At 43.7% G+C, this 18,605-nt stretch overlaps 1 protein-coding gene across 1 annotated transcript in view; it reads right to left on the bottom strand.

The window, feature by feature from the left end:
* Window positions 1-18,605, bottom strand: part of ARHGEF17 (Rho guanine nucleotide exchange factor 17) — a 611,927-nt gene that overhangs the window by 251,892 nt on the left and 341,430 nt on the right. Inside the window, exon 2 of the mRNA XM_078658552.1 lies at window positions 9,751-9,828. Coding sequence (XP_078514678.1) covers window positions 9,751-9,828 — 78 coding nt within the window. The remainder of the gene's footprint in view (window positions 1-9,750; window positions 9,829-18,605) is intronic.

Below are 18,605 nucleotides of genomic sequence, written 5' to 3'. Positions count from 1 at the left end.
CCTAAATGCTAGGGAGGTCGACCTCAAATCTGGGGAACCGGGTTTGAGTCTCAACATCCTGTAATTCTGGGCAAATCACTTAATCTCCCCGTGCCTAACAAAACAAGCATTGGCATAGCCAATAGGTCTCGCCTTTGGGACATTATAAATGTTTAGCCATGCAACAGCTGATGTTGCACCAAGGATATTGTGCTGCATAATTAAATACTTATAAGGTCCTAAAGGCGAGACCTATTGGCTATGCCAATGCTTGTTTTCGTTTGCTGTAGGAATAGGCTGATAACCAAAAAGGCAGATTTGTACCAGTATTTTCCTCCACTTATTGCAGAGTGAAAAAATACTCAGCCCTTCTAATATTTCACTTATAAGAGCTTCCACCACCATTCCCCTTTGTAGAGTTACCTCTTCCAACGCATAATGCTGTTCTCAGGATGATTGTACTCCATTTATAAATAGTTTATTTATTTATTTCATTTATAAAGTTTTATATAGCGCGAACAAGATCCCGAGGGATATCAGAGCGCTTTACAATAAGTTGGAAGAGAGGACAAAATGAAATATACACAGCAATTGTGGAAAGAAAAAACCCACAAAAAAAACACAATGTGCCAGACCACAGGGGCACTTTACATTAACTTTTATAACTTTGCTGCCATTGCCTTGTAATGGCATTAATAATGTGTTTCCAACTAGTACATCATACCACATTTCTTCTGTTTGTAAGCCTCTAAAAAAACAAGTATACACCTTGTCCAAAGTAATGGTATGTAATTTACAAAGATAGAAGGCTGAATTGGCTTTGATGAAATTCAAACTTGTAATTTGTAGCAGGTAGCAGGGATTTAAGTGCGATGAAAAAAGAAAGGGGGGGTCTCTAAAAGGGGCGTGGCCTATGTAGTTAAGGGCATGGCACTAAAACGCGTACATTTATGTGATTTCCATAGTGCACCACCTGAACAGTATTTTGGTTCATCGGTAAATGTTCTGTTATTGCATACAGATACATAACACAGGGACTGGCGTACATCCAGGACCACTGGTGTTGTCAATGATTCTGTTGTAAATAATTAATATTGAAAATTCTCTAATTATGAAACAGTGAATTAAACATTACTGAGGCATATAGAAGACGGAGTAGTCTTAAGACCATCTCAACATAGACCAAAATGTCCCCTCAATACTACATTTGCATCCATTTTTGTCCCCACATCGCCTCATGCATCCTCCTTTCACTCTCTCCTGAATGCACTTCTTGGCCTCTCTTTCACTTTACCACCCTCGTACACACAATGCACTCTTCCACCTGTAAGCACTGTATTTTCTTTCACTTCCGCCTTGTCAATATTTTCACGAATGCGCACCTCCTTCTTACACATTTGCACAGAATCATAATTGCAACTGGACTAAGTGAGCATCGATGCGTGCGCTCAGCAGAGAGGCCAAGGATTGGATGTCCATGCATTCTGAACACCTCTCTCACTCACTGAGAGGCACTGTGAAACTCACACTGCCTTCACCTCAACTCCAGAGCCCTCAATCGAGACCCCCATTGTAAACACATGGAGACGCCTCAGTTCAAAGAACGTAGTTTACAAAGTAATAGGCGACATTGAAATAAATTACAGAATTTGAAGAAACCCATCATCTTGGAAATAGCAAACACGCTGATGGAGAGCAAAATTAAGGTTAAAACTAAGAAAAAAACACGTGGAACAAAATAAATCGCTGATATGAATTATCTTAACGTTTTCACATTCATTATTTAGAAATCACGGAGTCTCCTTGTCTCTAAAGCTCAGGACATGAATGTAGGGCCCGACAGGGACCAGTTTCAATTTCCGTTTTTAATTACTACCAGGTCTGAGACCCGGACGGAACCGGCCCACTTTAAGCTCTGATGTGTAGATGTCAGCAAATGTCAATGACTGCTAAGTCACTGAGCCAGCTTGCCGTCGTCTTAAGTTTTAAACTCCACAAAAACTTGCAAAGGGGCCACTGACATTTTAATATCACCAATGACGTCACTTCTACCCTCTCACAGCATGCTCTGGGGTCCGACATAGATGCCGTTCTGTTAACTGCAGGTCATTTTCCCCTATTTTTTGTGATATAAAACAAATGTACTTCCTTTCAAAATGTAGACAGCTGCTTAGAGAAAGGGTTTAAAAAAAAACATTGGCAGTGTCAACAGATGTGGCATTTAGCGAGCTGGTGAGATGATGCTTTTTTTGTACAATCGTAGGCCACAAAAATATAATGCTGAGAAAAGAAAATATGCCTCAGTTTAAACGTGGCAGCCATGTGCTCGCAAATTTTTTTTAATTCTAAACACAAATTAACCATTCTATAGGATTGTAATAGAACAATAGAGATGCTTTCTAATAGGTATTGTGCAAAGAATAGAAATTGAAACTCCTTTGAGTTTCATTGCACGACACAGGAAAGTATGATTTTATTGGGACAAAAAAGGTATTATTGGCTTTGAATTGCTGTAAACTGAGAACATAATTTAAACACAAGGGTGACTAAAAATTAAACAAGCATTGTCATAGCCAATAGGTCTCGCCTTTGGGACCTTATAAGTATTTAGTTATGCAGCACAATATCCTTGGTGCAACAACATCAACTGTTGCATGGCTAAACACTTATACAGTCCCAAAGGCAAGACCTATTGGCTATGCCAATGCTAGTGGAGAAGTGTGGCTCACTGGTTAGAGGAGGTAGACCCTGAAGCAGAGGTCAGACCCGGGACCAGGGTTCAATTCCCAACGCGGCAGGGTCATGAGCCCAAAATATCCACGGACTCGATAATTCTCGTTTCGGTGCCTACTCGAATCACGGGTTCACACTCTGCAGCTCTGGGCATCAGCCTGCTTAATCTCCACTACGGCCCCCCCGCGGCGGGATGCCTGGCTGTCACCTTGGGGATGCCCAGTACGGGTGTCTCACAGGGAAAAGCCAGGACGGGTTCCCAAGGCAAGCACCGAGATGCCTACGGGTAATTGAGCTATATAAGAACGCATATTAATAATAATAATAATAATTGTTCTTTTTTATGTGTGCATGTGTGTATTCTGCAGCACACATAGAAAGAAGGGAAAGCCACTAGTGATTGTTTTTGTACAGGAAGGTATCCCTTCCTGCACACAAACAATCCTTCCTGCAATGCAGGCAACCTTGCACCATGGGGCAAAGGTGCCTGGGTTGGCGTATGGCTTCCTGTTATGCGTCAGCGCAGGGGAAAAGGACCGAATGCGCCGTATCTGATAGATACAGCTCTTTCCTGCCCTTTTCTTTTGCAGCGGCAAGGCCTGCAGTGCTGATCTATGACAAAACCTCATAGATGATGCCCTGAGTACCCATTCTGATAACTGTGGCATCCTGAAAAAATTGCCCTTATGCCTTGGTGGAGCAGAAGGTGAAATGCCCGCTGGAATAAAAGGCCTGTCCGGCCCAGGGAGGATGGCAAAGATCCTGGCACCCGCCCAGGCCCTGGAGTGAGGGCAAGATGATCCTTGGAGGGGACTAGGCCAGGGCTGAAATGTGGCTGTTCCATCTGCCTGCAGGGGCAACCCCAGGGCACCAGACCACAGGTTAGCTGGGCACGCCCCAGTCTTGCAGTTAAAGCAGCTCTCACGGCTCATGGAACATTCTTGAAATGCAGCAGTTTCCGGAAAAGAGCTTTTTTAAAGAGGCTTTTTAAACATTGTAATCCTTTTATATTTTGTTGAGAGCGCGGCCCTAGTCATGCGGGAACCTGACACTAGCACCCACTTTAGCACCCATAAATCTACGCAAGCTGACACTTCCTGGTGGCGGATTTGTAATGGGAATCCAAGAGAAAAGCTAATTAAATGGGTCTATAAAGATTCATTATGATCCTGAACTTTTAAGGCGATCTGTTACATCTCGTCAGACCTCATTACGTATGCAGGACCGGTGATGGGAAGGAAGGTTAAAGTGGGGGCGGGCAGAGGGGGTGACAAATGTCTCATCCAGACTGACGCTTCGGCTGACAGAAACATCAAAAGTTTGTACTGTGCTACAGTGAGGAAGTGACGGCTCTAAAACTGCAAAGCGCGTCACAAGACTTGAACAAGCCCGGTCACAAGAAACTCAAAACAAGCGCGGCGCGAATGCAGCTGCAGCGTCCCGCGAGTGCTGAGCGTGCGCCGCTGCTCGTAACTGCATCTCGTCGGGAGCTCATTACGTATGCAGGTCCCGTGCTGGGAAGGAAGGTTAAAGTGGGGGCAGACAGATGGGGACAGACGTCTCTTCCAGACTGACGCTCCCGCTGACAAAAACATTAAAAGTTTGTACTGTGCTACAGTGAGAGAGTGAACGGATCTAAAACTGCAAAGAGCGTCACAAGGCTTGAACAAGACACTCAAAACAAGCACAGCCGGGAATCCAGCTGGCAGTGTCCTGCGAGTGGTGCAAGTGCGCGCCGTTGCTCATAACCGCAAGCCATAGGCCGGAAGTTCAGAGCGATTCCAAGAAGTCGTTTTTCCTAGGCAACGCATGCGCGCTGTGCTAGGCTCGACCTAAAAAGGATAAGGGATGGAAAAAAAAGGCATTGGCAGAGTAATGTACTGATTACCTAGCCCATGCTCTGAAGCATACTTCTTTTTAGGTTGAAGAGCGCATGTGAAATAGCAAAATGCCATCACTGACAGTGTTAGAGAGCCTCTGGTTGAAGCGGGCTGAATCACTTCATGTTGTGGTGAGAACAAAAATGTGAATGACAGTTGAAGAGACCTATCAATTAAGAGGGCTGTGCCAAAGCTCCCTATGTGTGTGCAAAATATTTCCATTTTTAAGATCTCGCCTGTAATAGCGCGTGCAATCTCGTTTACTACAGATAACGTATACAACAAGGGACCTGCAGCCCACCTATTGCTTAACATTTACTTAACATCTGTTGGCTTCATTGTCACTGTTATTTGCTGCTTTAAAATTTCCTAACAAGTGCTGGCTTCACGCACTCTTCTTTCAGCTGGAGCATGGACCAAGTACTGATTGCTTCAGCGTGATTGCTCTCCTTCCGCTGATTGCGCTGTGATTGAGGGTACTAATTTTATTTTCTCTTCTTCCCTGTCGTTGAACCTCTTGCCATTTGTAGCTATGTTTTACTATGCCACATGCACTTGAAAGAATCCTTTTTTTCTCATGTGAAATAGATGTTTTTATTAGCAACAGATGTTATCTGCTTTTATTTGTGACAACAGATGTTATCGGCTTCCAAATGTATTTTCACTAAGACATGGACCTGAGCACAATTGTGCTCTTTATGTGATATTATTTTTTTGCCATATGTCATTTGTTTTTGCTTTTCATGCAAGGGGAGATTAACTGATTTGCTCAGAAACACCAGGGTGTTATGCCAAGACCAATCAAGCATTGGCAAAGGCAATCCATCCCACCTTTGAGAATACTGGCTCTGACATTGCCTGTTATTCATGCTGTACTGCATGGGCATTAACGCCGCAAGCAATTATTTGTAGCCAATCTGTATAGCAGTGTGACTGCTGTGAAGCATGGCAAGAATTCTAATTAAAGAAGGACTATGGTGAATTCAGCGCTAAAGCACTTTTTTTAAAAGTACATTAGCCTTGGCTGTGTCATAGCTATTTTTTTATTCGTTTAAGCCACATTGCAAAGCATGTGCAGCATGTCTACAAAGCATTGCCAAAGCCAAGAGTTCTCTTAGGCGAGAACTATTGGCTTTGCCACTGCTTGTTAATACAAGAGGCTGATGACCTAGATATGGCTGTCATTAGGCCAGGCATAAAAAAAACAGGTAAGTAAACGTTTCTTGGCAGGTCTGTTTTAACCATCAATCAACAGGATCAGCACTTTATGAGCTACTGAGTAATGTCTTAGGGGTCATCCTTTCCTCTGCTTTACAAATTGTCTCGAAAATCAGTTCAAAAGCTGTGAATTAACTAGATTATCCCCTGGGGTAGAATCAGCTACATACATAGACTGATAGGCCAGCTCAGAAGGTTAACGCGGTAGCACCTGCAGTGTGTACTCCTGTGCTTAAATTCTGAATTGTGACTTTTTTACTTATACACAAGGTTCAAAGTAGCATCTATTACTCATAAACAACCTCCATTCGGTTGCAAATACATTCATAAAATCGCAGAGCAAATACATTAGTTAAACAACTACAAGATATACGAAATAACAAATAAATACCATTTGAAATCACAAATAAAGTACAATACAATAATTGCTCATAAGCACCGGGACACTCCACGGAGTAGCAGTGCGCTATAGAAGAGCTTTTTATAACATAACATAAGAACCACATTAAAACCAATTAAATCTAGCAGGATTCGCTCACCCCTTACCGTAGTTAGCCCTCTGTAACCTGCTTAAATCAGCACACATGCTGTATATTTTTCAGAAACCAGACTCAGAGAAAATGTCCCTACTACAAGCTGCCATGTGTCAGTTTCACGCTAATATATGGCGCCATCTCACTCAATACGGTTTGATACCAGTACAGAACGGGAAACTCTGGTGATGCAACTGATTTATTCTGGAATCAGATGTGCTCATTAAAACTCCATGAAGAACTCATGCTGGAGGCTTATACATAAAAAATATTTGGTGTGCATGGTATGGTACCCTCCTGCCAGTGTGCTTGTCTCCTATCTATACTCAGCAACATCATAAACTTGCTTGTTAAAAAAAAAAAAAAAAAAAAAAATTATATATATATATATATATATATATATATATATATATATATATATATATATACATATATACATATATATATATATATATATACTTTTTTTTTTAAGGACTGGGGAAGAAAGCCTGTTCAGAAATTTCTCCTACTCAAACAAAAAAACGTTTTTTCTGAGAAAAAAAATACTTTTTCTGGCAGAAAGTTCAACAAGCAGACGAAGTTTTGCAGAAAGTTGCAAACTTTGTCATAAAAAAAACATATAATTTCACACATCCCCATCATTTACATCTAGAGCACAACAAATGTTTGTAAAAGTAGACTAGACAATCTCCATGGTTAAAGGTGTTTGCCAAATGTAGCAGGATTTTTGGCCAGGACCCCGAGCACTGGAAGCCACCTTCTGGTTTTGCTTCCTATTGGGTGACGTTGGTATCCTGCCACACATGTCTGATGACCCATGATGCATTGCAAAAACCGCATGAAACCTGCACAGCAGCAAGAGTCCGTTCCCTCTGGGTCTGGCATGCAAGCGTCTTCGGAGTAATAAAGGCGGGACCTGCTGAGAATATTGCGTTCACCACAGAGAGGGGCACTGCCCAGAACATTGCAAGCCCCCTGCTGCCAGGCACTGAACATACCTCAAGTGCCAAGCAATTCTGCGCGACGTGAAAACATCAAAGCACTTGACTTTTAAGGAAAGCACAAGAAAAGTGTGGCCACACACACACGGTCAGCTGACAGCACGCACCTTACTTAGACGCATCAATGTATTTGCGATTTAAACCCAGAATCCTGGCGCATGCGAAGTCACGTGCACGCCTCCGACACAGAGCTCTCTACTTCAGCTGCGATGGTTCATAGAAAAAAACGTAATACCTCAATTTGGATAAGTAAATCAAATTTTCCAGGGATGAAACTGACCGGTTATTCAAGCTTTCAAGGAAAATATTGTAAAATACACAGACGCTTTTATTTGGCAGCTTTTTTATAAGCGAACTTGGCCCGGGGCATTAGAACGCTTCACAGCAGCACCAGACTAGGTTACGCAATTTATAAATCCTGGGGAGATTAAGCGATTTGCCCAGAATCACAGGATGTTGAACAGAGGCCGGGATTCGAACCTGTTTTACCAGTTACAATCAGCATCTCTAGCTGCTAGATCGCATTGCCTCCACTAGGGGGGCGTCTTTTAATCAGAGCGTCTGCTGCCCGGAATTAGTACGGAAATATTCCTTAGTGCAAAATACGTACCGTACATGTTAGATAAACGCCGAGGGGGCTGCATGGCGTCAATGAAATGCAAAGTCGGTACCTTTCAAGGGCTGGAAGAGCTGGGGTCAAGTGGATTTATGCCTCCAAGAAACACGTATTTCTAATCTCTGATGTTACCTTAGTTTTCTGGAATACAATTGTATTACAATGTAACTTCAGAAATGTTTAAAAACAACAATTGATGGACAGAATGCAGAACAATGTCATACATTCACCCCAGTACAGAGATCTGGGCCTAAATCCATCGTTTTTTTGCACTCCACACCACCCCAGGTCAGACATGGCTATATGCAAATCAGCCTTGACCCTGTGCCTCATGGGAACAGTCCAGCCCGAACTGCCAAGCCATGTCTTTCCTGGACCGGAATCAAGCATCCTAGAACCGGTTTCTGGCTATCAGCCGTCATCAGCCAGGATAGCTTGACTCCAGTGGTGTGGAGAGCATGAAATGTTTGCAATGTTCTAGCACCACCTTGAGTAGCAGCGTTAATGCCCAATGAAAAGGTTCCAATATAATCCATTTACGCCTTCCAATAAGAAATCCAGTTTTAAGTGCACATTCAGCAGAAACGGTACAAACAATTGTTTAAGCAAGATGTGTGATTATGTTCTGCTTGAGTTTTAGTAACTTTTCAAATACAAATAACACCTTCTAATCGCATAACCTCACAGAATACATTTAAGAAATCTTCAATTAGGGCCCATAGCCGGGTGTCCCCTCCCCCATGGATGTGAGCCATCTTGGTACCCACCCTCTGGTGCAACCTCATGCTACCACGGATAACAGACTGCTGTCAAGTGCCCTCACATCATGTGTAGGGTTCACCTAGGGCTGGTTTCTTAATCACCACTGATGAGCATTCTGGGAGTTGTAGTTTCACTTTTCTCACTACAGGTATGACTCATCAAGTCTAAAGATGCTTATTGATGTTGGTCTAAAAATCAGGACTGATTCTTGGTCACCCCACTAACATGGGGGGGGGCACTTAACAGCTAGGAAATACATTTTGGGGGGAGGGGGCAGTGTGCATTGACTGAACTTGAGAAAGTGAGAGTCATGTTACTAACCAACAACAACACATTGAGTTCAAACGTTTAGCAAATACTTCAACGAATACCAAAACATCACAGACCATTTATGGGGCAGGCAATACTAGGAAAATCATGGGAAAGTCCAGACAAACGCCAATAACCTGAAAAATCACATTTTCAAAAGATTTGTTTAGAAATGAAAAGTATGGACTATGGTAAGGTGAATACATGCCCCTTAGTGACCAAGGTTCAAGGCTCCTGCCCTGGGGTTTGGTGAATTTTCAGAATTCACTTCATTTAAGCTCACTGAAATAACCCGCCAGAAACATTGATCTGTAAAGGAAAAACCCAGGACTGGAACATTAGGTTCTAGCTGATCTAGAGGCGCGTCGAAACCTGAACATTCACATTAAAAATGCTTTTGTCACTAGTGGATATGAAGTACAATTGTACAACATGTAATTTTATTGTAGACTGGGGCGCCCAACGTGGAGAAGCAAGCGCCGGATCCAGCGTGTATTCACAAGCTCTGGATCCATGCCATCTTTTACCAACTCCACCCTGAACCACTATAGATACATAGAACCTTAATGGGAATCATCAGCCTGTAAATATTATGAAAATATGGGTCACTCCAGATCCTTGCGGACCAACTTTGGACACCCCATTGCACACTTGAAAACAAATGCTCCATAGTCCTACAGACCACTGAGCCACACTAACCGACACAGGACATGACCTACCTGCATCAAGGTGCGAAGAGATTCCACGTAGGACTGTTCCGTGTCCAGAAGGGTCATGATAACATGCTTCCTCATGTCCTGTAGGGGAGAGAAGAACACGTGGTCAATCGTCATGCTCACACACGCATGCGCTCTAGAAACTGTTGCCACATCTTCTAACATGGCTGCGGTAGATATACCACCGCCGACTTTTGAGCAGCAAGGTTTTTGATCATTGCATGTTATCAATTTCAGATTAGTATTATCACCACGAGAAAGCGCCAAGATATACAAAAACTCTGTGACAGCACATGTACATTAAATGAAACCACTTGCTCTGTACAAGGAGATTCAGCCGAATCTGTTCCACATTTGCGGGGAACGAAACCACTTTCTCTGCTGTACCACTCACGAGAAACCACAGAATGTTCACTGCCAGATCCCTGTTAGGAATATAAAGCAATATTCTGCTGCAAGCTCTGTACAGTAAATCACTTCATTTCTTAGAACAATGAGTGGCAAATAAATCTCTTCGTTGGAAAGGCAAGGACCAGGAAAGGAAATCGCTTCATCTTCATGGACATTCTGGGAAAAGGAAGCTGCTTTGCCTGCTGTGCCAGCTTTGTGAAGCAATGTGACCCACTTTCCTGCCTCGTGACCAGATTCTCGGAGTCTCCCTGCCACGCGAGTGTAGTGGGGTCCAGAGCTTCCAACAAAACTTTGCGATACTCAACCCTTAGCTCGTTTTTGGTTTTCATTCAGGGCACTCGTCTGCATTCAGACCCGGGTGGTCCATTGCTGGACTCGGTGGGTGGCCTGGGCATGGCCAAACCTTTTTCAATGCCTTCCACTACATCACAGGTGAGTCCACCCAGCCCTCACCTACTGGAAAGACTGGCGTTGTCAGTGCCGTCAAGGGTTCAACCATCTATCTCATGGTCGTCATCTCTCATACACTGAGTCCCAACACCCCGCGGTGCACTCTATATTGTCACCAATAGTCAAAGTGAGAGACAGGGGTCCGAGATCCCCTTCGCCAAATATCCCCTATACCGAATACGTAGGGCATCAGCACATAGCGTGGAGATAGAGTCAATTCTGGAGAATGTACCATGGGCTCCTTAGTAGGAAGAGAATTGCTGATCCCCACCAAGATGCACACGCCAAGCATCTTTTCCGTTTCAATAGTCTGTATTGACGTTTTTAGCTAATTAAAATAGTGAGTGGACACGTCCTCCCTCTTCCGCCATGAACACTTCCCTCATCTTTACAGAGTTCCCAGCATGTGATATTGTGTGTTTGTGTGTGTGTGTGTATATATTGTGTGTGTATATATATCTCTATTTGAATGAAGAACATCTAGAATTAAATAGAGAAAAGACAAAAGTAATAAGTCTTATAGAGCGAAAGCCCATTAAATTTAGCTGGACATTTAACCATCTAGCCATTGGGGTACAGCCACATTATCGGTATTTGGGGGTCACCATAGCCAACAGCAACTCAAAAAAAGAGCACTCTGCAGTGTTGAAAGCCAAATCCCAGACGCTAGTTTTCGGATATAGGCAACTCCTTCAAAAACTGGGTGGTCCAAACTACACTCATCTTTTAAAAGTAATGGCCGCTCAGATTTTACCTACATTATCGTATGGTCTTGTTACATGGCTTGGAGGGGAGGCCGGTTTATTAAACACCTTACAAACTAAAATCTATAAAGTTGTATTTAAAGTACCGAAATGCGCCTCGTCAGCCCAAGTGCGATTAGAATTTGGCCTTCAAAATCAAATTTTTAGGTCCAAGTCAAGGTTTGTTAAATTCTGCCACAAACTCCGCGCTGCTGTACCAGGCTCATTAAACCACCTCTGTTGGCAGGAAATCAATTTTGACTCCACCCAGCCCTGGGCCACCCATCTGCAGACTTGCCTTTTAGACCTTGGATTGCTCGAAGCTTGGTGTAAAAAAGTGATCAGGCTAGTTTCTGCAAAATTGCAAATTCAAATGCTAAAATAAAGTCATTATTGGAAGACAAACAAACATTGACCCATCGACGTCATGCCTGGACAGTCATTTCTTCCTATTCACGTCAACAACCCCAGGCATACTTGGCAACACATTTTAGTCAACACCTAAAAAAGATTCTCATTGATTTCCGTATGGGCCTTCACGAGTCCAAGGATCTAAGACCCTCTTGGAAACCCCATGATGCTTGCCCAAAATGCAGACTCTGTGGTTACCAAAACAAATCTTTAATCCATTTGTTTTGTGTGTGCCCGGCCCTCATGGTGGCTAGAAGAAAATGTTTGCGGGATATCCTAATCAAACTGAACATAAGAACATGTCGCCAAGCGGTCATAATCTGGCTGGGAGGTTCATCGCCAATTCTGACTTGCAGGGGTCTCAAATTTATGATAGATACTGGGAAGCAGCTGCAGATCTGTGTATGATCCTTTAAAACATCGCCCGAGGCTCATTCTTTAAGTATTATCCCCCATGCTCATTCCATAAACCTCTACGTAGTCAGTGGGGGGGTCTGACGTACAGTTTAAGTTTTAATTGTTTTTAACTTTGATATCAACCGTTGCTTCGATTTTTAATGCAAATTGTATTGCGGACATCCGCTAATTGTACTTTTTCTAATTGTAAGGATTTTTATTAATTCAACAATAACATCAAGATTGTTCCTTGCATCCGAGTTTGTTAGTTAAATTATGTTTGTTTATTACGTCAAACGTGTTTATCACATCATGATTGCTTTGTTGTAACATTGTTCTATCTTGTTACACCAATCCTATTTTTTACAAAATATTTCTTTGTTACATCAAATTGTGTTTGTGAATCATGCTTACTACACGACACTTTTAATTATAACTTAAAATGCCATATATATATATATATATATATATATATATATATATATATATATCTATCCAGGAATGAACTAGATACATATCCAGAAACAATAACTCAAGGGTGCCTGGCAGCACACCTCCACCCACTAGACTCAAACATGGTAAGATAACTTCCAGCTACTATCGGGAGTAAACAAGTCATCTTACCCCTCTGGGGGAAGAATGAGCTGTGGACAATAAAGTGTGGCTACAGCGACTCTGGCCATTAGAGGGCTGAGAGGAACAGTCATACAGGACTCTTCACCTTGATGGAATATTCCACAGAAAAGACCTTGCCTGCCTAGTATTTTTCCCATTTCGGACTATCCCAGAAGACCTGCAAGAATGCCAGGATGCCCAAAATCTCGCCAGTACTTTCTTGATTTCCAATTCTCTATTGGATGCAGTCATTCTGGTGTGTGATGCCACATGTAAAGGAGTTTGTATTTGTCTGTATTCCTTGTGCGTGTCTGGAAAGGATATTTGTACTAGTAAAGAGATCTTTCTTTTTCTTCGTTTATTTTGTTTCTGGGCCACAAGTTTCTTATCCTGATGGTTGCAGTTTAGCAATTAATATATCTGGGATACTCGGGGGCCGATTACAACTCTGGCGGTCCATGGACTGCCAGACTCATGGGGTGTGGCAGTGGTAGTTTTCTGAACGCCCAATTAAAAGTAGGGCAGTTGGACTGCCATTGCACCACCACAACTGCCAGGAATCAGAGATCCCTGGCAGTGCCGCCGTGGTCTTGAAGTCGCAACATGCTTGACTGGATCGCCACGGTCCTGCCAAGCATATTACAAGTTTCCTCTCCGCATCATTTTCATGTTGGTTCCTCCTCCAGCAAAAACGTGGCGGGAAAAATAAAGGGGCCCCTGTTGCCTCTGGGCCAGGGGGTGCATGCAGGGGGGCACATGTTGTGCTCCCCTGTGTGCCTGCACCCCTGTACCTGCATGGCATGGACTGCACCAGTCTATGCCGTTCAGATACGGTCTGTGACGTTCCCATTCCGGTGCCGATTCATACGCATCACCGTGGGACCGTCAAAGAACCGCCCGGCAGGGACTCAAAAAGTCATAATATGGCGGGCGGGGTGCACATGGGTTTGTCAGTGCAGCAGGGGGTGGTTCGGCCGCCGCACCGCCACACTCATAATGAGGCCCAAAGTGTTGTGTATTGGGGAGTCTTACCAAGAGGTGCTTGACTTCATTCAGGCCCATAGTAGCTCTATCCTTTACTGTAGGGCGTAGCACCAGGTGTCAGAGCTGTATATGATGGAGGTGTTCATTGGCAGCCTATACTCTTCCTTTATCTCCTCAGAAGTTTTGATGTGGTCCCTTTCCGCAAGTCTCTCGATTTTTTACAGCCTCCCTTCTTCCAAGCTTTCATTTGGGATCGTCCTTTGCCTTGGGTGCAATGCTCACTGACAAATGATGTGTGAGGGGTGGGTCAAGTGTGCCGCTCGCATCAGCTGATCCCATATTGACAGGAAGACTCTCGTAAATTAATGATATATGATTTTTTTTTTTATTTACAGAGTTTTATATAGCACAAACTTGACCCGAAGGTATCGGGTATCAGAGCGCCTTAGACGAGCACCAGTTGCATTACATGAGGACACGTTCATTTTTGTTAGACAAGGGGAGATTAAGTGATTTGCCCAGAACCACAGGATGTTGCGCGTCCTTGCCGAGACTCGAACCCGGTTCCCCAGATTTGAGGTCGACCACCCTAGCCGTTAGGCCAACTCGTTTGTTTGGAACCGGTTTATGTAGAATCCTGGTAGAATTAGAAAATCGTAACCAATAAAACACCAGTGGGTACCACTCTACTGGGTACCGGATTTGGACTGCTTGGAAGTAGTGTAATATATACAAAGCATCTTTAAGATCAAGAGTAGGGTTACCAACAACAAAATACTCACTTTCACAAGGAGCAAAATACAGTTTATATTGTAGTAAAGCACTATCTGCGCTATAACTGGACACTAGATTGGAAACCTCTAGAGGTTGTTAAGGAATATGTATACCAGGGGAGAATCTTTACTCAGACCTTATAAAATTTGCCTACCTTGGACACATCAGCCTAAAGGCTGAATCCCATGTTGGTGGATTATTGAGATTTTACTCCGTCTCAGGTAAAAGACACTTTGCTCCTATGCTCGAGGTCTATCGTTCAAAGATACCGCCAATTTTACTATATGCTCTGGAATATATCCGATTAAGGCATGGCACCGGCTGAATGTAAAAGAAGATACTCTACTGTGTAAATTGGTAAAAGTCAATCAGTCAGTACCCGTTCAAGCAATGCGCCTTCAGCTTTCTATAGACAGCGAGCACGCAAAAGCTATTATAAATATACTCCGCTGGGCCTACAATCTTTTACATGCAGACCAAGGGACCCTAAGGTATGTCCTGAAATTGGAAACTTTCAGAGACGATGCACCCCAACATACTTTTAATAAGAACTTAAATACTGCACTAACTCAGTCTGGTTGCACGATTGTACTATTGAAATCTATGACCCCCCCTTACATCTGAAGCTTTATCTAAAGAACCTGACCTCCAGATTCAGCTATGAGCTAGATTTAGACCACTGTTCTCGGCTAAAACACTATGCACACTTTGCAGATACTCAACAATATAAAACACCACAACAGTAGATGCGTTTTTCCTTAGAGCATAGGGCCAGGCGTACCATAATTTTAACGAGGCTAGGGATCCTACCCTTAAAGACCGTGACCTTTAAATGGGACGAATAGGATATTTCTACAGAAACTTGTGATTTATGTAATGGAGGACGGCAGGATCTCGTACATGTGTTATTAAATTGTCCAAACTTGATTCTGGTAAAGGACCGGCGCCGGCAATATAAGGGCCATTTGTTATAGACATGACCTCAGATCTGCAAGAAGTTTAATTGAGTTTTGTAAATCTCCACCAGATTAATTTACTTGTTATAATTTATATAATTTTTTTTTTTAATTAATTTTTTTTAATGTTGAATAAAACAACTGTTTTATCGTTTTCTAATCATGTATTTGTTGACCTCAGTTGAGTTCTAAATCAAATTCAATAAAATTCAAATTCTCACCGAGGAGAAATACAATTATTGTAGGAAAATACAGGATTCAGTGGGCCTTTTGGTTTCTGGGCCTCGGCGTCCAGGGCACGAGTCCTAAAAAGCAAAGTGGGGGGGCGCTCGCACCAGAAGTGACGTCACAACAGGAAGTGACGTCACGAAAGGTGCGCACCGATCTCGTCTCAGAGAGGCCAAAGAGTGAAGTCCAGCTATTTGGCAGGGGAGACGGCATCCACTTGGTAAAATAAGTGGGGGGACGCTGTCCACCCGCGTGGTACCCCGACTCGAGCCCTGCCGGCGTCACCTTACCGGCTGCACCGATACTAACTACGCCCCTGGGTGCTGGGGTGCTGGACCGGGCTGCCCCTCGTAGGGCAACCAGCAGTCATCACTTTGGTACAGAGGCAGCCAAGAGGCGGGTGAATAGCAGACGTTGTGTTATTTAAGAACCACATAACAGGCTGAATAATAAAGCTCTGTGTTAAATATTTATTATTCTAAAGTCAGACGAAATTGACACTGACGCCCAGGGTAAATTATATAGTTGGTTTAGAACCAGTTTGAGCTGTAGCCAGGTGTCCATCGACCATCTAGGCGCTATTAAAGTGAATCATGCACCTCGGTCCTGGCCAGCATTACTGTTTGACTTATTTGGGTGTGAAAAGTTTCTTTCAAGATGCTGGTTGTACATAACATAATGTACATACAAGTCATGCTTTGAGGCAGGGGAGTAACGGATAATAAACGCATTGCTGCAGTGTCAGAGGCTGGCCGCCAGAGGGTGCAGTGTACTAGGAACACTGTTGTGAAAGAAAGGTAAATCCCAGCAGGGCCTCCCCACCTCTTCATCCTTCCCATGCCTGTAGACGGAGGAGTATTACACCAGGGAACAGGTTCACGTGACGTCACATCCTTTTCCGTGTTGTTTCGGCTGTCCTGCCCGAGTGGATGATGATGCAGTGAGGTGTTACTGTACTCTGTGGTACGAGTGTGTGCTGTGTGCTGCAGTTGGCACTCCACGGCTGGCACTGGGAGGTCAGTGCTTAATTTGTGCAGGTGCTTTCCGGTGCTCAGCACCAGCCCTTAATTGCTAGCACCGGGGCTTATGACTGTCTGCCACATGGTAGTGATGTCTGCCAATTTAGGTATGAGCACAACAACGTCTGTTTATTATTTCAATAAAAATTTCCAATTATTAGTATTTGCCTCTAAAGCCATTCTTATATCTTTGGGGGCCTGTAATAATATGAATTATCACACTTTAAAGAGTGTGATGATTAGTTGTGTGTTGGTGCTGTCATTGGCAGTGCTGCCAGGGGACACGGATGGTGCAAGCTCTAGCGTCCCCCAGTTGAGGGCCCCAGCACTACGTTTTTAGGTTTCGCCTATTATCATTCGCTTGCGAATGTAATAGGCGAAAATTCAAGGGCTTGATCCGACTCGTGAAACCACTGGCGTTTCTTCACAGTGCATGTGAGTCTGTCACCACGTGACCACACAGGCACGCGCATCTCCCTCCCCACATCAAAGGCATCAGCTTCCCTCCCACAACTTCCCCCGCTCGGCCGGCCTCTGCAAAGTTCTCCTCCCCTAATTAATCACTTCACGTTTCACGGCCGCAGGCCATGACTCGACAGTCCTGCCGTGCTTTAACTCCCTCCCCCTCCACAGCATCGCATATTTTCAAAAAAGCGCTATGCTTAAATTATGACTAAAAACACATTTGCAAATAATTGGAATTTGGGTTGCAGGGTGCTGTTTCTTGATGACAGAATCTCGCTTTGTTGACAGTTCTTTTTGCAGTTTTATTAAGCGCAAACTCGACCAACGTAATTGGAGTGCTTTACTTGTCCTAAAATGCCGTGTTGTCTGTCCCTCGAGCTTGCCGTTTTTTTTTCTCCGGTACCGTCCCTCCTCCCCCTAATTACATCACTGTTTGCGGCCCGGCTCGCCCTGGCTCTCTACTTCCCTGGCTCTGCCTTGTTAGAATATTCCACAGCATCGCATATTTTAAAAAAAGCGCTATGCTTAAATTATGTCTAAAAACATATTTGCAAATAATTGGAATTTGTGTTGCAGGGTGCTGTTTCTTGATGACAGAATCTCGCTTTGTTGACAGTTCTTTTTGCAGTTTTATTAAGCGCAAACTCGACCAACGTAATTGGAGTGCTTTACTTGTCCTAAAATGCCGTGTTGTCTGTCCCTCGAGCTTGCCGTTTTTTTTCTCCGGGTATCCTCCCTTGTTATAGTAGTGTAGCCACGTGTCTCTTCTTTAAGCAACTTCCGGGCCAGATCACATACATTTGGCACTGGTGCAAAAAAATAGCGCACATGCTTGTTTGCACCCCTTAGCTGCTTATGTTATATAAATTGGAGCAAACGCACTCTGCAGTCCATACTACATAAAGGCTCCTGCTCGCCTTTCGCCGTTCTGGGTTCTCCATCCCCAACGTAACCTCACCCCTCCTCTTTTCGCCGTTCCATCTTTGCTCTGCCTCCATTTGCCCTTTCTCTGCCCTCTGCCTCTCCTTCCCCTCCAGTCCACTCCACCTCAGTCTCTCCTTTCACGTATCCTAAGCCCACCTCCTCTGTTTTTTTCCTAAAACCCCAGCGTGCGCTCGGCCACATGCCAGCATTTCTCCTCCCTTAATTATTCACTGCACGGCCGGCCAGCACATCAAAGGCTGCTGCTCTCCGTGCGTCTCGTCGCCCGTCCTCCCTTGTAATTATTTACTTCACTTTACTTTAACAGTTCTTCTTCCTCATCTCTGGTACACGCAGTTGAGTTTCATTGACCTTTTTTCCTCTTAAACATTAGTATAGCGAGATAACAATCCCAGTGATTTTCAAAATGTGGGCACTTAATGTTTTGTTCTCGTCAAAATCCCAATGTGTTTTTAGCTTTTACT

Source organism: Lissotriton helveticus, chromosome 8, assembly GCF_964261635.1.
Source record: "Lissotriton helveticus chromosome 8, aLisHel1.1, whole genome shotgun sequence".
Classification (NCBI taxonomy): domain Eukaryota; kingdom Metazoa; phylum Chordata; class Amphibia; order Caudata; family Salamandridae; genus Lissotriton; species Lissotriton helveticus.
This window is presented reverse-complemented; position numbering and strand designations above follow the sequence as displayed.